This window comes from Maylandia zebra, linkage group LG18, assembly GCF_041146795.1.
Source record: "Maylandia zebra isolate NMK-2024a linkage group LG18, Mzebra_GT3a, whole genome shotgun sequence".
Lineage (NCBI taxonomy): Eukaryota > Metazoa > Chordata > Actinopteri > Cichliformes > Cichlidae > Maylandia > Maylandia zebra.
The window spans coordinates 10,067,221-10,091,284 of NC_135184.1; the positions used below are offsets into that span (position 1 = coordinate 10,067,221).

Sequence of the window (24,064 nt, forward strand, 5' to 3'; positions counted from 1 at the left end):
GGTGTAGTACGGATGGCCATGGTGGAGGTCTTTATCAGTAGGAGAAGATGCAAAACTTATTAAAATAAAAGTCCAAAATATATGCACCCTGCCTTATTTTCCAAAGATTTTTACGCCCCTCGGGCCTTATGTTTTACACCCCTGGTTTAAGAGTTTAGCGTTTCAGTTAAAATACACAGAAAGATCATTTGGACATGTAAGAAGTATGACGAGAGGGGAGGAAAAAAAGAAGCACTTTCACATCTTCCTGACAAACTTGGGTCAGGAAGAACAAAATATCAGCACTGTTGGTTCCAGCAGGTGGAAAGAGGCAGAAAATTAGCTGTCACACAAAGTGCTTCTCTCCCAGTGAAAGGTCACCAGCATGGCTTTATTCTGCAAAAGGACATTTCCTGTGTTTCATACCACAGTGAAATTGCAGAAGAAAGTCTATAGAACACTTGCACGAGAAAAAGCTTCACCAAGAAGCACTTAAGATTTAATTGACAGCAATAAAAAATATTTTACAGTTAACATTTTCATTCAGGTTCTGGGAGAGACTCAATTACTCAGCATCAATGACAGGACTGCCTCATTATGGCCAATATTAAAATTGCATCCAACCCCACTTAATGTGACAGTTATAATCTAGAATTTTAATACACATCATTTTGAGCTTTTATTGCGCTTTTTTCCTTCTTGGGTGATTATCTATCCATCCATATTTTTACTCATAACTTCTTTTCCTCATTTGTTAGAACTGTACTCACCACTTTATAAGCCAGCTAAAATTCAAGCCCTCCTAAGGGTCCCTTTGATTTATCAAAACGCTCAGGATTCAGGCTAGTTCATCTACTCTTGGTTCTGTGTGATCCCAAGCACAGAAGCCACACCCACCCGGTGTTCAAAACAGCTGTTTCAGAAGAAAGCTGGGTTTAAGGGTGTGTGAGGACTGAACCGTGAATCAACTAAAGCTATTCTAGCAGAGTCAAAATCAATTACTTAGTTCCTAAAAATGATGTGAAGAATTTGCTACCAGTTTGCCAGGGTTCAGGGTTTGATATAAAACTGAGAAAAACACAGATTAATCCTGCTGAGCCAAACTCAGGGTGACTTTGATGGCTGATAACAGAGGAAGCACGGATATAGAAAAACTTATTTTCACATACTTTTATTTCCACGGTTCTCCTAGCATTTTTTAACATTATTATTTTATTTTTTTACATAAGAACAGACTGTTATACACAGATATTGAAGCAGGGCAAAGGGGGTGAGGGAAAGAGACAAAAACCATACAAAATGGTGTCTACTCAAGCACAACAAAATCTATGTGTATAAAATTGTGTGGGTTGCTCCACTGTGGTGCACCAACCACTACCTCAATTATTTATCTTTTTTTAAATAGATTAATAAAAATACAATCTTTTAAATGGACCTTTAAGGTGGACTGCAAAATTAAAGATCTAGAGCCATGATGACTGGATCAATAAAGTAGGACAGTGTGGGTCAACGGAGCCACGCAGGAAGGGAGAAGTTGTGGCCAGGTTAAAGGTCCCTCCCCCACGCCAAAACAACAGCCTCTTTTTTTTTTCTCTTAAAAATGGCACACAGCATCTAGCGCTGGCTACTTTTCACCATACACTTGTACACTCAACATGATCAACAACGGTACACACTGGGGGCGGAAAAAGAAGAAAACAGGTGTTTGTTGTGTATTTTCCGTTCACACGCCTGCCTTCGGAAATGTTTGCTCTCCGTGCTGTAGTGCTTCTTGTTAGACATGTTTTAGTGGAGAGAGCAAAGGAAAGGGAAACAGATGAAAGTTTGTTATCTGTGTGTGTTTGAGAGGTGAAGGGGGTGTAGAGAGCAGCGTTTGTGTGACAGTGGTCGTGATGGCTCCATGCTGAAACATGGGAGCTCGATCCGTTTTAACACATACAGATTTGTCTGCAGAACAAAATGTGGATCTGCAGCCTGGGGAAAAAAAGAAGAAAACAAATGAAAACAAAAACAAAACAAAAAACACTGGCTTCAACCACGGTGTCTGCTGAACTTCACCTGCAGCACCCCAGACGTCTGCTGAGGACACCGCGGCTCATAAATACTCAATCTACGGATACCTAGCTAGAACATTTTCACTCTTGCATAACACAGAGACCACATACACGCATAAAACCACCTATGTGTATCTCAGTTGATGACTTCACAGTCCACTATGACGTGCTGGTTGGCCACCCATCACCATTAGGTGGCGCTTCACCAGACTGATCATCAATCCTCCAGTTTTGAAGCAGCACAGGGAGGTAACTGGAGGGCGATGGGGGGGGAGAAACGGGGATACAGGACAGCCCTGCTGGAGTCACGGAGCTCGGGAATGTCGTGTGCCTTCTATTTTCTTTTTTTGTTTGTTTTTAAAAATAGTGTATCGTTTTCAAATCACGGATCCGTTGAATAACCTGGCTGAGGTTGAGCAGGGCTTCCCCCCCCCCCCCCTTTTCTTTATTTTTTCCTTTTTGAAATATTTATTGAGGAACCGTCATGGCCACCCTTTGCTCAAGTCAGGGAGGTCAGTTACCAACAGCCCCCCCACCAGCAGCACTGGTCTGCTCTGAGGACCCCGGCTGTCTGCCTGCCTAATGGCCTTCCTGCCTGGCGGCGGGTTAAGCGGTTATCTTGGACTTGAAGGATGGAGCCATGCACAGAGTGGCCTGTGGGATATGTGGAGAGAGCCTGAAGCTAGGGGTGCCTGGGACCCTGTCATCTGTTGGCTGGGAAGTAATTGGGGTCCAGGTAGTTGTAACCTGTGCTCTGCGGCAGGCAGTAGTCCCGGTCCAGGAAGGTTTCTGCCTGGTACACTGGCTCCAGGTGGTGGTTAGGCTTGTGGGTCTCAGTCTTGAACAAGCTGGAAGATAAGGAAATGATACTGTAAGAACCACATATAAGCAATTTTCCAGCAAGTACATTTACTTTGACATATTGGGTCTCACACTGGAAAATTTTCACTGAGGGCTGTTTCCCCATAGATTTATATAGAACTGGAAGCCTTTTTATAACTACACTGCCACTGTGGCAGTAGCTATTTAAAGAAATGCACGTTTAAGGCACTTCAGTACTGTCTTTCTTTTTTAGACCCACGAACTACAGCCATCTTGCGTTCCATCTACCATCTATGGTAACTACACGCCATCAGACAGGTAAATCACGTGTTGTACTGTGAGATTAACTTGTAGTGTACAAAAAGAAAAACATGCAAAGTCAATGATGACTGCAGGAACCTAAAAATGTTCTGTGGAAAACCTTAAAAAATGAAACAAAAATGGGGTTCAGTTTAAACTAGCTTTTAGTGGGGGGATGAATGTTATTTAGTGAATGGCATACCACAAACAAATGCAAAACATCCTGTGTTTTCATTTCCACCATGTTAAATGTGTTAAAATGTCAGCAATATTTTCATCATGGTGCAAAGCGACCAGCACTGTGTATGACTGTTTGGTAATAAAGGAAGTAGAGCTGACCAGTCGGAGCAGTTGGAGCAGAAGTCAACAGAGTTGTCAGGCGGACAGTCCTGACAGTGCCACCGCACACCCAGGATGGGCTCCATACCACAGACGTCACACTGCACAAAACAAACACAAACATATTCATCGTCCACAGAACACACTCTCACAAAAGTATGAACATATTAACACCTTCTCTACACTACAAACTTGTTTCTGAAGGCCTTGGAGTAATTAAAAGAATTATTATTCAACAATGCCATTAAAATGTGCACATTTCTTAAGTTCATTTTAAAGCTTTAGGCAGAACTACTTCCAATATTTCACAGCCTCCAGTAGTTCTATTGGGACCTGTTAAAATATAGTTGTTACAGTTTATTTATCGTCTTATGATAACACATTAAAAAATAAATATTTCCTCTGCCGCCAACTTGAATTTATTTCCCCCTCAGGGTGCGACTTAAATGCATAACATTTTGAGGGAACATGTATATGCAGATTCCTGATCTTAATGTCATCACGGCGCAGTCTTTACCTTATAGCCTATGTGCCGGATCTCAGTCTTATCCTCCTGGATCTCCTGGAGCTTCTGTTTTTTCAGACGTTTCAGCTGTAAAAGCTCTTTGTATTCTGGCAAACTTCTCAGCTCCACAGGTACACTCTCTTCATCCTGTTCAGACAAACAGGATGTTGTTTGACAGTCATCAGGAAAACCACGTACATAATATTTCCTCAACAACTCCAAGGATCTAATCTAGATGCTTTTTACCCTGCAGACTTATTTACAGCCCGCAGCGATCAGTCTAATTTTAGCTGGACACAAGCAACGTATCGATAAGAGAGTACATACCGTCTTTCAGCCTAAAGAACAAGAGTGAAAAACATGGTGTCCTTTACAAAGACACAGCTACCTCCAGCTATTTGTATGAAGAAAAGAATAAAGCAAACAAAATGCAGCGTTTTATTTTACAACAAAAGCATCACACTTCTATGTTTTGACAAGGAACAGCTTTGTGAGTCCAGTTAGGCTGCCGACGCACTTTCCCTCAGCAGACTTTCAATCTTCCTGCAAATGCGACCAAAATAAAAGACAAGCTGGTGAAGCGAGAAATTACTGTGACCCACGCTGGCAACACCTTTTTGACTTTACTCCATACCGGCGGTGTCAGAGGTTTCGTTAACGCGCTGATGGAGACGGTAGCCTGTGTACTCAGCAGGCTGCAGCGACCTGGTTTCACTAAAAGGTTACTGCCATCAAAGGCAAGAGAAAGAAATGTCAGCTCCTGGATAATGGCGAGCACCAGGAGTCGCGCAGTTCAAACAGAACGAAAGGAAAGTCTGGTCAGGTCCCCTGCTCTGATTTAGGCATTTTTAAACAGAACAAGCAGCCGTGATTAGAGTAAAAATCAAGAGTTAAATGCTTCCCTTCACCCAAATGTGCTAAAGTGGAGCTAAAAAGAACAGTCTCTAAAAAAAGCATACGCACGAGAGCAGAAGAGGAACACAGGTGCAGTAATTTTATTTAAAACCGCTTTAAATGAACTATTCAGGTATAGAAACAAATTCCCAAAAGCCCGTAACACATGCTTTTAGCAGTCTTTATCCTACAGGTCACTGCTTACATGAGAAGGAAGAGGGTAAGACTGTAAACAGACAGAAAAGAGGAGGAGTCATGAGGTTCATTATGCAGTAAAGTGACAAATAAAATGGGAAGAATCAGTGAAAACATGATAAGTCACAAGAAAGAAAGAAAGACAATAAACCTTTGAAAGAAGAAAACACACTGAAAGACAAAAGACTGACCGAATCATCAGCCGAAGGGTCCTGCACACTGTTGTAATATGCTGAGCGTTCATCATCTTCATCCATGTAGACTGGAGGCTCGTAGGAGGTCAGGAAGGTGGACGGCCGGTACAGGTGTTTGTTAAGGTGATGCTGCCGCTTGCTGGATGCCTGGAGAATAAATAGGGTTCGTTAGAAGAGCGTAAACAAGGCAAATATAACAAGCAGTTAACAAATTAAGTACGTTTGTTGTCTCTAAACTACAGGGTTGTGCAATATGAATGAAATTAGCATTATACTATTATAAAACGCACCCCTGGTGGTTATAGTCTTGGTGTGGTAGTTCATTCAAAACCAGATATAATCAAATGTAATCATAATGTCCAATTTAAATGGAAAACAACAGCTGTAACACAAGACAAAGAAAAGCTTTACTAAATGGCAAAAAAAAAATGAAGACAATCTTAGTTGATACTGTCAGCACATCTACAGTGATATCAGCATACGGTGGCTGAAAAGTACAGAGGGACTGCAGCACAGAAGAGATGTTTGAGGCAAACACGAAATGGATGACATTGCATTATTTGTCCACTTGAGAGCAATAAAAAGCTTCGTTTTCAACATCACGTTTTATCACCCTGTTCATATCTTTGCCAGCAGGCACAGAGTTTAATCCAGTCTCCAGCGAGCGCCACACAAACTCCCATTCTTATCATTAAAATACCATTTAACTGAAAGCTGATATGACAACAATGAATTAGTTACCCAGCATAAACTTTAATATTCAAAGGCAAAACCATTACTTTCAATGAGATTACTTATTCAGTATGGCTATGAGAGGGGGGGTATAGTAATTGAGTTACCTTTTTAGTGTACATGCACAGGTTGGGTGTTCTTCCAGGCACAGGGATACCAGCTTTTGTCAGTTTGATGAAGTACTTTTGAACCCTACTGGCAACCTGGAAGGTTTTAAAAGGAAGATGGTTCTGTTAATCATTTCCAACTGAGGAGCAGCTGCTTGAAGCATAGGAGCTCTCTCTCTCTCTCTCTCACTCACACACACACACACACACACACACACACACACACACACACACACACACACACACACACACACTCTCCAGGTACTTGTAGGGGGTGCAGTTAACATACAAGTCAGCCTGCCTTTTACCACTGACAAGCGTACACTTTTTCGATTTAACAGTTTGTTTTTTGCAATTTCAAAGTCACAACAGGACAATAAAAATAAAAGGAAAGATGCTTTTTTGAGCTTCTATGAGATCAAATCTTTTGGTGCATACATCTACAAATATTCTAAACTAAGCTGCTATAAAATGTAACTTAATTGAAGTTGATCCTCATTTTCTTCGTCACCTGTTTTGCTGTTCGATTGCCCAACTCATCAGCAATCTTCTGCCATCTTCTGGATTCGACTTCCTCAGGTGGGAATTTAACAAGAAGCTGCTCCAGTTTTCTCTATCAAAACACACAAAACATCAGGTTAAAATTATTGCTTCATTCTTTAATGTTTTTAATAAATCTAACAGGTGTTGACAAAAATCATGTTTTGTTTATTTGGTGGGGCGTTTTTCATTAGAGGGGATAAATGAAAAATACATAGAACTGATCACCTAATCATGGTAAATCTAAATTAAATCTATTCAATTCTATTTTATTTACATAGTGCCAAATCACAACAGCAGACACCTGAGGGTGCTTTATATTTTATGATGAAGTCCTACAATAATACAGAGAAAGCCCCAACAATCAAATAATCCCCTTTGAGCAAGCACTTGGCGACATAAAGTGCATAAATTAAGACGTATTAATAGCGCTGTACCAGTTTTAAACAGGTCTTAAGTATTTATTTTCTGAATTATGTTTGGTTTCTATTTTACTTGCAAACATCCAGTTTTATGACGATCAACCTATAACAATCTAAACCACTCTTATGACAAATTGTTGCAGCGTGCTACAGAACATATGAGCTCTTACACTCTTGCTACCTACCTGTTCTTCCACAGTCCACAGCTGGTTAAATGTGTCGGGTTTATTTGGATGACAAATCCTCCCCCTGATCATCTGTCAAAGCACAAAAGTGGCAGCCATGTTAGAAGACTGACACAAGACAAAAAATAATGGGCACACCACCATTTGAAGAGCTCTTTACATATGAACTGCCTGGCACGCTGAGTCAGTCAGTTTGACAGAGAAAGCCTGGCTGTCAGATGTGACTTGAGATGTGTCATTGGGAGGATGCAGAAAAACACCAACTCTTTTAAGTGACAAACAAAATCCTGTTAGGATTCAGAGAGTGTAGTCTGAGAAAATGCTAATGTGTCTGCACAAAATAAACAGGGAGAGCAACAGAAATAATCAAGGAGTTGTTTTCTTAGTGCTAAGTGCTTTGCCACGTCTAATCCCAGCAATCAATTAAAAGTGAAACCTTGCTGCCGATACCATGTGGGAAAACACAAACACGCACACACAAAACAGAGGCTAAGAATAAGACTTAATCAGAGGAGTGGGGGAGAGGTGTGCTCCTCATGTTTCCATAGATACCATCCTTTGTGCTCACATGCGCTGCATGTTTAACTCTGCCAAGAAGTAAGAATATGAGGTTGGAGGAGGTGTAAAATAACGTGACGATTTGTAGGGTGACCTGCAGGAGATCAGTGACTCACCAGCTCCGGCTCTTAGAAACTGATGTCACAGAACCTGCACTAATGATATACTGGGAGATAACTGCAGCTGTGATGGCAGCACCTTGTGAGTGTTGTGCAGAATCTTTTAGTAAGGACACTGAGGTGTACCTGCGTTTGCCTGCCGTTCTCGGGCGCGTCACTTGTGGGTAGAGGGGAGTACATTGTGGAGGATTCACCTTCCTTCTTGGGCTCAACGGGACTTTTTGGTCGAAGAGGCAAACCTGGATAGGGAGAACAGATGTTTCCTTTGACAACAAGAAAGGAAAAAAAATGCACATACACTTGATAATCAATCTATTAACAGCTCAAGTCATTCACACGTGCCTTTGTCAAAGATCAACTTTAGCCGCCTGGTTTTCCGTTTCTTGTCGCAGAATTCTCTTTCAAAATCCCCGAGGCCTGAGGTGTACTGCTCCCAGGCAATGTCAGGAAGCTGGACAACATGCTGAGGACACGGCAAGCCTAGATTCACCTGAGGATCGCACAAATCAAGGGCCAAAGTCAAGTTGAATCTTTAGCCTAGTTTTACTAAAGCACATCACAACAGGAGAGGAAAAGACATCCACTATAGTCCCCCCCCCCCCAAAAAAAAAACTCTACTGGGAATGCTTTATACACTTGAATCTGCTACTTTTCTGCTGTGCACTTCCAGGCTTTGTGCACAGCACTTAGCTGCACCAAAGGCATTGTTACCCGTTTTTGCAGCTGTTCCACAAAGCTGATGGGATCGGCAAGCGCCTCTCTCTGATGACGCGCCAATGTTTCAAGGTCCAGGATGGCCTGCGTGCGCTGAGCCTCGAGAACTCCAATAGTCTGCAGCAGTCTTTGATAACTGACACAGTGGGGAGCAAGGTTAGGCAAGAGTAGAAGGAAGACACTGCTTACATTATTTAACCTGACACTTGCAATGCTGCAGTGCATCAAACTTTTAGACCACACACCATGCATAATTCAACAATGTTGCTGAGAACCTAAACAGTTGCACAAAACATGACCCATTTTCAAAAAGTTCCAACCTATTCTGCAAAGAAAATATAAACGGTATTACTGACTCCATCTATGTGATTATCACCACAGTGGCTGGAGACTATGCATCTTCTTAAACCAGATGCTATAGTAAAAGCCTAACAAGTGTAGAGTTACTGATCTAATGAAGCCCATTAGGGACTCTAACTGCACATCTCTCAGATTTCAGACCAGATATCAAAACCTGTGCATGACAAACATTTGGGTTTTGAAGCACTTCAGGAGCCTTGAGTGACCTTTCCTCTCACACTCTCTGGGGCAATGGGAGAACTGCAAACTGAGCTGTCAATGACTAATTGTGCTAGTGACTCAGAGTCCTTACAGTGCGAGCAGAGCCCCAGGAATTGACAGGAACGTGACAGCATCCTACACAGCTATAAAGTAATGCAGGTGCTCAGTGGAGCAGAGTGGATCAATCTCTACTAACACAACATGAATGAAAATCAATGCACAGGACACAATTTCTACGACAGAAGTCAGCTTTGTTTAAAGTTGTGTTGGGCTTCTTGGCTTGTACAGCATCCACTTGATCTATGCATCGATGAAAATTCAGTCTGTCTATGCATTAGTGGCATCAAAACTACTTTCTGTGATACTAAGCGACTGTGATTCAATGTATTAAAAAAAAGGAAAAAAAAATCTGCAAAAGAAAGCAGTGAGAAGATCCATTTTGAGGGAGACTTGGCTCTTCTTCTCACCACTCTGGACACTTGGAGAGTGTCCAGAGACAAGTCTGGTGTTCCATTGCCACCTACTGGGCCCGAGGTCCACTGACAAACATCACTGCCAAAGAAAAGCTGGCCTGTACAATATTAGTGCAATGTTAATGTCTGATAATTGAGAACAGGGATCTACTTAATATGTTTAGGACAGAGACATTCGTCAAAATCCACAAAACTGGTGCAAATATAAGATGTATGAATCAAATTTGTGCCAATTCTCCACGTTCAGCAACTCCAAAGTGCCTCGTCATGCCTTCCTAAAAATGACTCCTGGCTGCATTGATCGGAGGCTTTGAAATTCTCCTTACTCAGCACAACCAAACCTTGGCATGGCACCGAAACTTGATCAAATTATCAGGCAACACAAGAGCAGTGAAATCTTATTCTAAGCCACTATCCAAATATGAAACATTTACGGATATTAAGTGTTCAAAGACAAAAGAACCCCAGCAGATTATGTCTCAAAGTCCTCCTCTACCCCTCCTCCTGTGAAGATGTACAGCAAATCAGACGACCTGCCACAGCGCAGTTAGCAGAGCCTGACTGAGCGCGGCATGGGACATGTCCACCAACATAAACATCTCATCTTTCAGGACAAATAACAAAAAAAAAAAAAAGAAAACCACAAACAAAGATCAACACTGAGAAATCCTTTCTCTAAGAAACAGCTCAACGTACCGAGAGAAGAGATGACAAGAAGCAATCAGCATAGTAATTTTACAATCTCCTCGGGCTTTGGAAGAGTGACAAGTGGCAGTTAATTCACACAATAACAGTCCCAGATTGAAGGTGGAAATTAACTGCTGAAACATGGGAAACCTAAACAATAAGGCGGGAGCTATAGTTAGACGTTCCCGCAATTACTGGTGGACATATTTAAGCATTCTGTCTGCGAGTTGGCGGTGTAAAAACCCACGAGCTTCAACAGTAATTCAGCTTGTAAGCTTGAAAGCAGACTTGTAATCTGCTTTCCAAAAAGACTGTTCAATGTTTTCTTTTCATTATATTTACAATGTATTGTTTGTTTGTTTTAAACTCTCCATTCTAACGTGTGATGCAACCAGGATCTTCACACAGACTTCTGTGGGTGTATTCATCTTTATTGCACTATAGTACAATTTCTGAGCTGTTTGTCACTGACTATGTTTGGCCCTTTTGCACTCAGAGGCTCCTCTTTGGTGTTTCCATACATTACTGCAGTACAAGATCTACTTTTGAAGGCTTATCTATACAATGTTTATATGTATTTTGTACATATCTTGTGTAAGAGTGATAAAAACCTCAAGCCAGAAATAGGTGAGATACACTGCCCTGCTATATTCTTATATATTTCATACAGACTTGAACAAGCTCCCCTATAGTTGAACAGGGCCTACATTGTGAATACTGCTGAGAATCGGGACTAGGGCTGGGCCATATCATACAGTTCATGGTAATACCGGTATAATGTTGGGCAACAATAAGGAAATGAAATATCGCAATAGAATACGGGTAAAACGTGCATGCGCAGTGCCTTTGTTTTCAGACGCACATGGCGGAAAAACCATGGCGGCGACGCAGAATGAGAAGGGCGAAAGCGGATCGTTGAATAAAAACGGATGAACCACAATTGGTTTGTAAAAATGCTGCAACTTCAGTGGTGTGGAACTGGTTCAGCTTTCGTCCGTCAGATACACAACAAAGCACTATTTTTGGTAGAGCATGCTAGCGGGCCGTCGTTATTACCGTGTTTTTTGGAAAATACGGCACACTTAAAATCAATCCTTTGATTTTTCTGAAAATCGACAGTGCCCCTTATAATCCCATGTGCTTTATGTATGAATTCTGGTTGTGTTTACTGACCTTGAAACGATTTTATGTACACGGCGCTCGAAAATCTGTCAAATGTTTCAGTACGACTTTGCTAAGCTACGAACCCGCACCGCTTGATGGATTGTCGGAGCACTACGGCTGTCGTAGGGAGGAGCCTCGCGGAGTGATACGTACTGTGCTTCAACATAATATTACCGTATTGTGTGTGTATAACCTCTTTTTAAGTTTTGTGGATATTATACATGGTTATGCTGAGGACATGTCGGCCAGTTTCCACTGGAAATGCCTTTTGGTTAAACTGTCAGCCAGGAATTTGCATTTGCACTGTTACGTTTTTATATAACTTTAATGCACATAAAAAACAGCTGCTTGTTTAAGTGAAAATACATTATTAGTGCAAAAAACCCCATCAAAGTTGTGGAGTTGTAAAGTATTTTGTCTAGTGTCAATTATATCGCCAGTTATATCGTTATCGCAAATTTTCAAATGTATATTGTGATAAATATTTTTGGTCATATCGCCCTGCTCTAATCGGGACCATTTTTATTCGTTTAGCCTTTTTACCTAACTGTTCTTTATTTATTTTTTTGTTTGTTTGTTTTTTGATGACTACAAAGCATATTTGTAATTTAAGATATATAGTAACCACCCTGCTCTTTTTCTGACTGTTAATTATATATAGGGTTCAGTTACATGTTCTGACTGGATCCTTTTCCTATGTGATAACACAAGTACAAGTTACCCTAGCCAGGCAAAGGTTAATTATTCATCCTTGAAGGAGAAACGAAGGGTTATTGAAATCATTAACAGAAAAGGAAGAAAAATATTGCTCTACTTGTCAAATCTTTGCCTTTTTTTAAAAAAAAAAACTAAATAGTGAAATTTTTACCTATTCAGACCTCAAATGTATCAAGCCAGGGGGTTAGAGGTTTTCAATAAGGAAAGGTCATAGGGTCACTTCACTTTAAAGAGTCAAAATCCAAAAACAGTTTTCATATTATTTGTATATAAACTTAAAAATGCTGAAGCATTAAAAACATTAGAATAATCTTGGAAAAGAAAAACCCTCAGTACTTCAAATGCATCGCTGGTTGATCAAAAATATATTGATAAACATTTGCAAGAGCTACATCAACAACAGATTAAGAGAGCACAATCCACAGGGGAGCTCCCACATACTCTTTGTTGTGTTTAAGAGCCAAGTGGTCCGACTCGAAGTAATACACGTCTGGCTCCTCTTCCTCCTCCTCCTCCTCCTCCTCCTCCTCCTCCTCCACAGCCTGGCTTTGTGTCAACTCCTTGCTGTGTTCGGCCTCTTTCCCCTCTATAAATCCACCATCCTCACCACCTGCCCTGTCCCCAGGATCCCCAGACACCGGCTCCTCATTGGAGTGGCCAATAGAGTCTGAGGGAGCTGGCTCTTCCACCATAGGGCAGTCCTCCTCCTCCAGCCCAACCACCACCTCCCCCTCTTCCCTCAAGGGACCATTGTCTCTGGGAGGAGAGCTGGGCTTGGAGGAGCAAGCTTTTCCACTGGACACAGCCCTTCTGGGTGAAGTCCGCCGAGTGTATCTGTGTTCATAGAGCTCTGTGAAAGAGGTGGATGTGCTGGAAATAGAAGGGTTGCACTCTGGCTCTGTGGGGGAAGGGGGTGTTGTTAGTGGGGATGTGGTTTCTCCTGAGTTGCTGTTGTTGTTGTGGATTGGACTACTGTTCATATTAGTGGTGGAGAAGGAGGTGGAGGCAACAGATTCCTGCACTGGTGTCAGCAGCCGTCCATTCGTGTCGCTCTCGCTATCCATCACCTGCTCCTCATGAGCCAGACAGAACGAGTCACCTACTACGTCAACCTCCATCTCCTCCACTTCCTGCTCCTTGGCCACTATCAACTCAGGGACAGAATCATCCAGAACACCCTCAGATATTGGTGCAGATGAGGATGGCAATTCTCCTGAGCCAGAAACCTCCATATGCCCAGGGACAGAGTTTCTACAAGGCACAGCGGGATCAGGGGATGAGGGAGTCCCTGTCTGACTGCCGTTGAGCAGGGACGAGAAATTAGTATCAGGGGTAGGATTTGAACTAGACTTTTCACCAAGCGTGTTTGATTCCTCTGTGTTATTTTCTCGGAGTCCATTAGAAGCTTTGTGGGCATTTGGGAACTGAGAGGCCCCATCACACTCCACATGACCATCCTCTGCATCGTCCCCTGTGAGCCCACCTTCCTGTTTACTGAGGATAGGTGAGGCAGGAACTGTGTTAGCAAAGTTCTGGCTGGGTAATTCCTCACAACTGTTGTCCTTGCTAAGCTCTGGGACTGAGTCAGGACTTTCGGGTTTCACAAGCTCAGGGTCCTTCTCCTGTCCCTGAGACTCTCCAGAGCGAGAGCATCGCTTGGCCCTTTTAATTTGAGGAGAGGCATCCCGCGCCCCGTTCCCTCCATCACAGTTCTCTGACTTTTCAGGGCTAATGTCTTTTTCTAAACATGACTGGCCTCGCTTCCTGGAACTGGTCCATTGATCGGCCTCTACCAGAGAAGCATCAGAGTGAGTTACATTTCCCTGCAACAAGGCCTGTTGTTGGCCATCCTGCGAATAAGTGTCCGGTGTCTCATCATGCTTTGTCTCCTGTTTAGCATCCTGCTTTGACTCCTGCTTAACGTCTTGGTTTGACTCCTGTTTTGTCTCGTTTTTTGATTCCGGCTTGACGTCCTGTTTGGTGACCTGCTTCGACTCTGGCTTGACGTCCTGTTTGGCGACCTGCTTTGACTCCGGCTTGGTATCCTGTCTGGGAACCTGCTTCGACTCCGGCTTGACATCCTGTGTGATGTCCTGCTTCGACTCCGGCTTGGTGTCCTGTTTATTGTCCTGCTTCGACTCCAGCTTGACGTCCTGTGTGACGTCCTGCTTCGACTCCGGCTTTGTGTCCTGTTTGTTGTCCTGCTTCGACTCCGGCTTGGTGTCCTGTTTGTTGTCCTGCTTCGACTCCTGCTTGGCGTCATGCTTCGATTCCAGCTTGGTGTCCTGCTTGTTGTCCTGCTTCGACTCCTGCTTGGCGTCATGCTTCGATTCCTGCTTGGTGTCCTGCTTCTTCTTGGGCGAACGGGCCCTTGGCAGTGGAGACACTGAGGTCTCCTCTGGCTGGGCGATGCTGCGGTTCCTGAGGGTTCGACCACAAAAGTTCTCATCCAATCCATTGAGCCCCACTGATGACCTTGTGACGCGCGAGGAACGGGATGCGGCCATACTATGGCGAGTGCCTACAGTCTCCTCATCTTGGTGCTCTCTCCTCTGCAGCCAAATGCGGGCACCTGCAAGATACACATGGAGAAACTTGCACTTAAATGTCAATCTAACAACTGAAAGCTATAAACATATGCAGCTCACTGTTGCATTAACATCACAGTTTTCAGTTTGACTGGTTTCACTGGACTTGCATGCTAAAAATGAATGCATGAACAGTACCCTGTGGTGTTTCAAACAGAAGCATGTACCAGAAGGCCTTTGTTAAATACCACTCGGGTCATTGCTCACACCAGAGGGGTATTGATTTATTCTGTCATTGTAGCTAAGCAACACCTTCTGTCCACAGGCAAATCTAGATGTCTTATACCAGGTCAGTACACAGGGAATAAATTCAAAAAGGGGGGGAGATCTTACACTCGCACAAGGAAACAATCATGTCAGATGTTCCTTTGTGCCTAAATGATCAATCAGTCTGTACACACGCCTCAAATGGCACAGCTTTGAGGCTCATTTGTATGTGACTACAGCTCAGCAAGCATTTTAAGATATGAAAAGACCACAAGCACAGAAACAAGGCGTTTAAAAAAAAAAATCCATCACACAGATTGTGTATGTCTGTTACAGCAAGGGAATATGTATTTCCTCCTTGCAGGCATTTCTGTTTTTTGTCACAAGTAAAATAAATGTAGTTTAAAGGTTGACTGATTTCTGACACTATAATTCTCACATCCAATTCAACAGAGATAACACTGCAGACACTGTTTTGTCATCATACACTGCAGGCCATTTATCTCTTCATAACAGGTGTGCCAACAGGCTGCTATCCTTCCAAAACTTATCACAACATACAAAAATTAAAATCCTCTGGGAACAAAAATTCTACATATAAACCATCATCTGCATATAAATGGAAAGCCATTTTGTGCCTTTTAAAAATAGAGTAAAGGGGGGATGAGATATAGGGAGAAAAGCAGAGGTCAAAGTATTAATCCCTGTGGTACCCCACATGAAACTAAAGCTGAGGATGATCTGAAATCCAAAGGACTTGCACAAAACGTTCTCTCAACCAGGTAAGACCTAAACCACTGAAAAGCAGTACCACGAATACATAGTTCATAGTACCGTCAGTAGCTAGTTATTACACATGTAATATTACACATCAGGCAAAGTGTCTTCCTAAAGTCTACCCATATTTTTTTCTCCATATACAAGAAAAAGTCTCAAATCATCTTAATATTTCTCTTCACCTCTCTCTGATGTGATCCATTTGTGTGGGTGATGGCTGACCCGCACTATATTGAAAATACAATAGCAACTCATCTGCAACTAAATGGTAAATGAGCTGGTTCTTATACAGTGCTTTTCTACTCTACTTGAGCACTCAAAGCGCTTATACACCCAATTACACACATTTGTACAAGCACTTTTTCTACGTAAAAGTGGGTTTTTTTAATCTAACATTCAGCCCCTGATTATCTGGTGACTGCAATGAAAAAAAATCTGTTTGCTGTCGGATTGCAAGTAGCTGCGGCAACCAACTGGTCACCCAGAGACTGAACCTCAACCTCTAGGCAATCCCTTATGGCTGCAAGTCGATTACAAAGGTAACCTATCTCCAAACAAATTGTCGTCTGACTCTCACTGACTGGAATCACTCTCAAACAGACTAAAGTGCAGACACGGAAAACTGGAGACCCGACAGCCAAGTATTCATTCCTGTAATCCTTCTTCCAAGTTCACCACCTGGTGCACATGGATAGTTTGTGCATTATAATGTAAATTACCAAATTTCACATGGACCCTAGCAGACTGTCATACAGTTCATGAATACAGACAGATTCCCAACACATTGCAATCAGCCTGAGTCAGTCTGCACTGATGGGCAAAACTTAACTGTTTGTAGTCTGATAGTATCCCTATATAAAAGCAAGACTGCCAATCACCGATATCATTTTGTAGTTAAATTGCCATCACACAGCAACTATGTCACAATTTGTAGAGGTATTTATTAACGTGTTTTAAATCTATGAGATTCTGAATGATTTTTAATGTGAATTTCTCTGTATATAGATGGCAACGGATTTGCCATTTTCACCAATTTATCACAGTGAACTGTTGTATTGTCTCAAACAGATTTCATGTAAATGCTAACTTGACCCAATTGATTCGCAAATTTATAGCAGACTTGTTGCTCTTTTATCATCATTTTGATTGAGTAAAGTTGCTTCGAAGACTGCAATCAACTGTGAGTGGTTGCAGACGTCATCATCATCTTTGAAGCAATTCCACGGCAGCAAGATCAGAAGTTCATTGCACACAGCTGCAATAATTTTAGTCATGCTGCAGTCTCCAACCACTGTTTTTTCACAGGTGATTGCAACATGAGGGAAAAGGAGAAACTAGTGCCACTATTAGGGAGTTAGGAAAATAATGGTTGAGTCGAGCCTGATGTTATATTAAACATAAAGAATGATTCCCAGCCTCTTCCTCAGGCAGGCCATCGTTTTAATTTAACACTGATATCAGCAGAGACCCAAAGCATCGCTATTAAATCAGTAATACAAAAAACTGGATCACTGCATCTCTAATAAATTCACACATATAGACAGCTAGTTCTTGTTTCTCTCAGCATTTTTTTTTTTTATGAAGCATATTGCATAAAGATCATGGAAACAAATTAATACAATTTCTCTCTCATATATCTAACAAAAGTCATGGAAGCATTGAAAAAAACAACAACAAAGGAGCTTTCAAATTGTAATTACAAAAACAGTTTACACTAGATTATGTTGTCTTACAAAGTTATTAAAACAAAATAAGTCAATTAACTCCACAATCAACAACTTCAAAAAAAACCCAAACCAAATACATAAATACCTTACTCTAAGTACAAAGTATTAATAATCAAGTTATAATTGCCCACAGAAAAATGCAGCTAATGAAAGGGAGATTGTAAAGTTCCTGCTCCAGTTAGGAGACTTGCTGCTAACACATCCTCTGCATCATGGTCCAACTAATAAATCTAACCACAAGGACAATAAAAACAACATGTTAGAGGTCATATTAAAGTGACATTCAGCAAGGTATGATCTCACTGGATGTCCTTTTATAGATGATGGGAAACAGTAGTAGCCATATATCTTGGGGACAAATCGCATCAATTAGCGCCATGGACGAGGTGCTCATTTACATTAATTCCCAGTACATCAAGCTGTGAGCCGACCTCCGTCAAAACTGATTTAAAAGCTCCTTGTCTCCCATACTCGGACAGTCCCTCCCTTTTCCCACACTGTGCTAACACAGCACCATCAAAGCCACAGAGGCTACTCCGGCTACAAATACATTTTGATAATACTCCTTCAGGGAGCTAACAATAGTCACCTGAAATGAACACTACCACATGCACATATTACTCACACTCTGCTAAAGAGCCCAGCTGAGAAAACTAATGTGATTTGTCCATGCATAAAATAAAAGAGAAAGAAAAGCAGAAAACGGGGAGCAGGAGGAGCAGGTTTTTTTCAGACAGAGCGCTCACCCTTTGACTCAACACGACAAAACTAATTAAGCCGGCTCATCTGACCTGCTCCCAAAAACTAGGAAAGCTAATCACTACATCAAAAATAATTAGTGCTACAGCTGGGCTGAATAACTTTATAAAACATTTGATCACACTTCCACCTTCCTAATAATTAACACGTTCCTGGCTTAACTCACAGGGCCTATCTTAATAGTTAATATTAAGTTCAATGTTGCATTCGGGTACCAGATTCCACAGTTATTAAATTAAAGTCGTCATTACATTGTAAATCTGACTAGCCTGCCCAACATCAGGTTCAAACTACAGTCAGACATGCCTAGCAGAAGTGCAATGACTGGAATGTTATAAAATCAGGTGACTTGCGTATTTTCCCATCCCGGCTGTTACCGAGTGGGTACAGACGAAGGCGTTCTAGAGTAACAAACATTAAACATCCTCAATGACATGACTCTCCTTGGCTGTGGAGCCTGTAGTTAGCAGGCATTAAACTACTCGCCACAACAGTGATTTCCTAAAGTATAAACACTGTGCAAGTTAAAGTGTGTTTATTTTATTTAAAAGGGACATTAACATGAGCAAATGAGACACATTTAGACGGCTTGTTTCATTTTCATCTGCAGTACCCAGCAGGCTAACTGCATTTAGAGAGAGCAAACAAAAACAAACAGAAAAGAGCAAGAATTATTTGAATGTTAAAAGATGTTACCATATAACATATTAAACGAACGTTAAAGATCATTTACAAAACAGCACAGACAGAAAACAACACAAACATGACTACTGAACCAGAGGCGGTGTCACCGTTACAATGACACCACTTCCTATTATGACAGCATTTTTGATTATCCAGGAAACAGTGATTTATAAAAAGTATGTTAGTCAGTTCTGTGGGTATAGTATTCCAGGTATGTGCTGCTCCATAAGAGAAAACAGTCTGCCCAGAAACACTTTCTCAAAAAATACAAAAACAGTTTAGATCAGTAATTGCAAAAACTAGCAAATATAAATAGATTTATAGGAGACAGAAATTCACAGATTGTTTATGTTGCAGGGTTCAACATAACCAATGGCTCTATGGCCCGGGGCCAGTAAATATATCTGATTAGTCAGCTGCTGGTCCATTTGAGTGTTTCCATCACAGCAAAATGGATGAAGCAAACATTTGATTGTCCATCTTTTTTTTTCTTAATGTCAGTATTTTCCCCTTGTAGTCTAAAACAGTGGCTTTCAAACATTTTATGACCAAGTCACACCAAAAGGCAAGCCTTCATACCATCTGTACTATCTTCCAGTTGTCTTTTAAGTTGTATACTGTCAGATGACAGCATTCTGGATACCACATTTCAACATCTGCAACTACAAGACACCTACGATTTAGATCATTCCTTTTTTGTGCGAAAAGAACCATGCATCACAATATAGTTGACACAAAATCCCAAGGCACACCTGGATTTGTCTCAAGGCAAACTAATTGGGAGTAGGGCTGGGCCATATTATACCGTTCACGGTAATACCAGTATAATGTTGGGCAACAATAAGGAAATGAAATATCGCGATAGAATATGGGTAAAACATGCATGCGCAGTGCCTTTGTTTTCATACGCACATGGCGGAAAAACCATGGCGGCGACGCAGAATGAGAAGGGCGAAAGCGGATCGTTGAATAAAAACGGATGAACCAGAACTGGTTTGGAAAAATGCTGCAACTTCACTGGTGTGGAACTGGTTCAGCTTTCGTCCGTCAGATACACAACAAAGCACTATTTTTGGTAGAGCATGCTAGCGGGCCGTCGTTATTACCGTGTTTTTTGGAAAATATGGCACACTTAAATTCAATCCTTTGATTTTCTGAAAATCGGCAGTGCCTCTTATAATCCTGTGTGCCTTATGTTTGAATTCTGGTTGTGTTTACTGACCTCCAAACGATTTTATGTACACGGCGCTCGAAAATTTGTAAAATGTTTTAGTACGACTTTGCTAAGCTGTGAAGCCACACCGCTTGATGGATTGTCGGAGCATTACGGCTATCGTAGGCAGGAGCCTCGCGGAGTGATACGTGCTGTACTTCAACATAATATTACCGTATTGTGTGTTTATAACCTTCTTAAGTTTTGTGGATGTTATACACGGTTGTGCTGAGGATATGTCGGCCAGTTTCCACTGGAAATGCCTTTTGGTTAAACTGTCAGCCAGGAATTTGCATTTGCACTGTTACATTTTTATATAACTTTAATGCACATAAAAAAAAAAAAACAGCTGCTTGTTTAAGTGAAAATACATTGATGATTTTATTTGCACTAATAAAATTGCGGAGTTGTAAAGTATTTTGTCTCGTGACAATTATATCGTCGGTTATATCGTTATCGCAAATGTTCAAATGTATATCGTGATAAATATTTTTGGTCATATTGCCCTGCTGTAATTGGGATTCACTGATATAAAAGTGTAATACTAAAGGAAGCATATGAAGCTATTAAAAGAATGCAGAGCTTGTTAGTGCCACAGGAAAACACTGAAGGCGGCTATGACTGTGAAGCAGTCGTGAAGCTGAACCTTCACACATTTGCAACTGAAAATAGAATTGTGCACAAGCTAAAATACATTTCAAGGTTAAAATTATATAAGGTTCATTCCAACAAGTGCTTCTTTTTTCGGTAAAAAGGTTGATGAAAACAGTCATTATAACACAGGTGTAAATTATGGTGGAGCTGCAGCTTCTACACACACCCCAAGAAGCAAATGGGCAGTGTTTGCTTCCGTGGTGGAGCCTATACCTCCTAACATTTGTTTTAAAGGTTTTGTTAGCACCTACCCAAAACAGAAATCTATAAATTCTGCAATATTTTATAAATTAAGCTACTCAGCCATATATAAAAATATTAAAGCTTAAAATGTCTGTCGTTCCCCAGGGTACATCACTGTGTTAACTTTTGCTGCAGACCAAACCTGCTTGGAAGCAGTTTTTGATGGAGATTACAAATGAGCGTGTGTAAAATTGCCACATACTGACAAATAAATCCTACAGAAAATAGGATCACCACTCCTGGAAGAAACCTGAGACCGCAGGGTAAAGATAGTCTGAGGGTCTTAAGTTTTTCAAGAGCCCTGATAAGAATCAATAAGAAATATAAGTTACCAGAATCAACTTTAGTCATGCTTTTTTCCCCATTGCGACAACTGTTAAATGATTCTATTGTTCTATAAGTCTTAATTATATAATCCTTATATAGAACACCAACTTGTACTTATTAACCTTAAAATAAAATCTGAGAAGGATGAGCCTACTTTGAATTTATGTTATTTATTTTGTACTTGCTCTTAAACAATTAAACACCACAGAGGCTGCAGCTGTAAAAATAAGGCTATAACTTTCCTTTCCTGCATGTCTAACATAAGAATTTAATGGAATATGCAGTAATCTGTCAGAATCTCATGTGTTAATGACATAGCCACAATGCTGATGTGTCTATTAACTTACACGGTTACCATTTTTCCAATTTTCCTTCCATGCTTCAATTAGGCTAGACTTTATTAATACAAAAATCAGTGGCTGTGCTGACAGCAGACCTGTCCGTGTTTGCGGCTGGTCAGACGCTGCTGCCGCCGCCGTACCTTTCTAGGGAAAGGAAACTCTTTTATAGGATGCTTCGAGCTTTTATACCCACCTTTTTATACCCACTTGAAAAAAAGATTTTTTTTTTGGTGATAAACCACTCTGTGACTAAACTGCTCATAAGTCATGCCAGCATTACAGCCATTATATCAGATTAAGAGCCACAAGAAGACACTGTTTTGGTTAATTTGCATTTTCTCTCTCTAGTATATGAGAGAGTAGACTCAGCCAAGGATACATGGTTGGGATTCATGTTTGCTTCCTATATAAACATTTGACTGTGATGTATTCTTCTCCATGAAATAAGATGTATTAATCTCCTGATCTTTCTAGAAACACACCAGCCATTAAACCCACAGCTGCCAATTTACCACAGTAAGGTGTGACAGTGTTATTTACAGTACTAACACCATATTGCAATGTACAGTCACCGATCTTGACACGCCGAGATCAATTTGTACTCACAGATATCCAGAGCATAAGCAAAGATTTTGAGTGTGAAAGACATTGTATGTAATTAGAGGACCCATGTGTTACTGTACTCTCAAATCAACCCACTTCCTGCCCCTCTCTAAAACGCTTGTTTGGTTGTAGAGTTATGTTAACACGTGGTGTTTTTGCCTGCACTGTCTTGACAGATGTCTCATTTGCCATCACATAAAGAAGCACTGCTTTCACTAAGATAGCAAGCCTGTAAACTCCCAAAGCTGTGCACTAATAATAAACACGCAACTCACGAGCAAACTCAACTGTTAGCAAACCAGCTAATCTAAACGTGGGTAACAGAGTTTGGTATGATGCATGTGTTTTCCGATAAATAAACGAGCTCTGTGCCATTTTACCGTCCTGCTGGGCTCATCGTCTCCGCTGCCGACCTGAAGTTCAGCACTTCCACTGGGCCTACTGGCAACCAAACATCCGCGAAGTGGTGCTGGTGCACATTCCGATGAGAATCGCTCAAATCCCTACATCTCAGCTAAATCAACTGCCGCGAGCTCCAAGCCCACGAAGTTGGGAGGCACGAGGATGCTGTTTAAACTGACGACGAGACTGGACGGGGGCGCAGCAACAGCAGCAGCACGTGCCAGCCGGCTGAGTTGAAGACTAGTTTTTGCAGCAAAAAAAAGTTCACGATTAAAACTCACGACCACACGTCTGGACAGAAACAACCCAGTTATTTCACAGGGAGATTGCGAATTAGCTAAACGTTAGCATGCTCCAACTTCCAAGCAGACCTCAGTTGACCTAGCATGCCGTTTAGCGGGCTAACCATACAAAACTAACTTACCGTTAGCTCTCGGGGGTTAATTTAAAAAATATATATATATATATTAACACTTGAGACACCAAGCCGCAGGCTGTGGCACCAGCAAAATTAAATTATAAATTATTATACACGCTCCCTGTGACACTCAACGGACAAGTGTGCTGCAGTCTAACGGAACATTTTCCCCTCTTTCTGTTGTGCTCGACTAGTTAGCCAAGTTGGCTAACGTTACCTGTGCTAGTTCTCCCGTTAAGAGAAGAATCGTGGCGATTCCTGATGAAGCCCCTCTATTACTGACACCTAGCACATGCTAGCTAGCGCGACATCGGACAGGGGCGTTAAAGCCACAAATAAGACAGCACGTAGATGGAAGAAATCGCCGCTAACACGTTTTCGCCGAGGTTTATATGTCCAGCACTGAGAAGTAGCATGATTAGCAACCAAGCACTTGGTAACCAGCTAGCAGCCGAGGCTAGCCGCAGCAACCTGGCATTAGCTCGGCGAGCTAGCTGATTGTTCCGCGCATAACTTTGCCGATGTATTTGTGTACTGCCAGCAATGGCGGTCACACACATTTTGAGTGGGCTAATAAATTCAGGTTCTGTCGTTTGCTCCACCACAAGCAACGAACTGGAGGCACACTTCTAAACAGCTTTTGTAGCTTAAGAATTACACATACCTCACTTCCGTAAATTTGCTGCACGCTCGGCCGCAGCCATGTTTTCAATCCAGTCAACTAGTCGGGGTGTGTGAGCAGCAAGCGCTCTCTCGTCAAAATGCAACACTATCCTGTACATTTTTAGAGTGCCTCTCACTCTGCAACATTTCCTAATTTATGGCTTATTGACACTTTAAGGAGAAACAACATGCAGTTT

General features: G+C 41.6%; 1 protein-coding gene across 4 annotated transcripts; it reads right to left on the bottom strand.

Annotated features, from left to right (window-relative positions):
• Positions 1-1,134: 1,134 nt before the first annotated feature.
• Positions 1,135-24,008, bottom strand: zzz3 (zinc finger, ZZ-type containing 3). 4 transcript variants are annotated; one of them, XM_076876844.1, is made up of 13 exons: positions 23,869-24,008; positions 14,603-14,833; positions 12,703-14,554; positions 8,657-8,795; positions 8,288-8,435; positions 8,072-8,184; positions 7,269-7,340; positions 6,633-6,734; positions 6,122-6,217; positions 5,280-5,429; positions 4,012-4,146; positions 3,495-3,595; positions 1,135-2,881 (listed from the first exon to the last, which is right to left on the bottom strand). In XM_076876844.1, exons 2-13 carry the CDS (start codon positions 14,766-14,768, stop codon positions 2,737-2,739), a joined length of 3,219 nt encoding a protein of 1,072 aa, XP_076732959.1. In that variant the 5' UTR covers positions 14,769-14,833; positions 23,869-24,008; the 3' UTR covers positions 1,135-2,736. The 4 variants fall into 4 exon arrangements, with proteins under 4 accessions (XP_076732959.1, XP_004555284.2, XP_004555285.2 ...); XM_004555227.5 differs by having other exon boundaries at positions 12,703-14,833; positions 23,869-24,007; XM_004555228.6 differs by lacking the exon at positions 23,869-24,008 and adding an exon at positions 23,422-23,685 and having other exon boundaries at positions 12,703-14,833.
• Between the last annotated feature and the right edge of the window lie 56 nt (positions 24,009-24,064).

Excerpts from the sequence above, each read along its gene's own strand:
- zzz3 (XM_004555227.5), bottom strand. The coding sequence starts at position 14,768 with ATGGCCGCATCCCGTTCCTCGCGCGTCACAAGGTCATCAGTGGGGCTC. Across the intron at positions 6,218-6,632 it reads GCAATCGAACAGCAAAACAG|GTTGCCAGTAGGGTTCAAAA; the intron begins GTGACGAAGAAA and ends AAAACCTTCCAG. Across the intron at positions 2,882-3,494 it reads TGCTCCAACTGCTCCGACTG|CTTGTTCAAGACTGAGACCC; the intron begins GTCAGCTCTACT and ends CTTATCTTCCAG.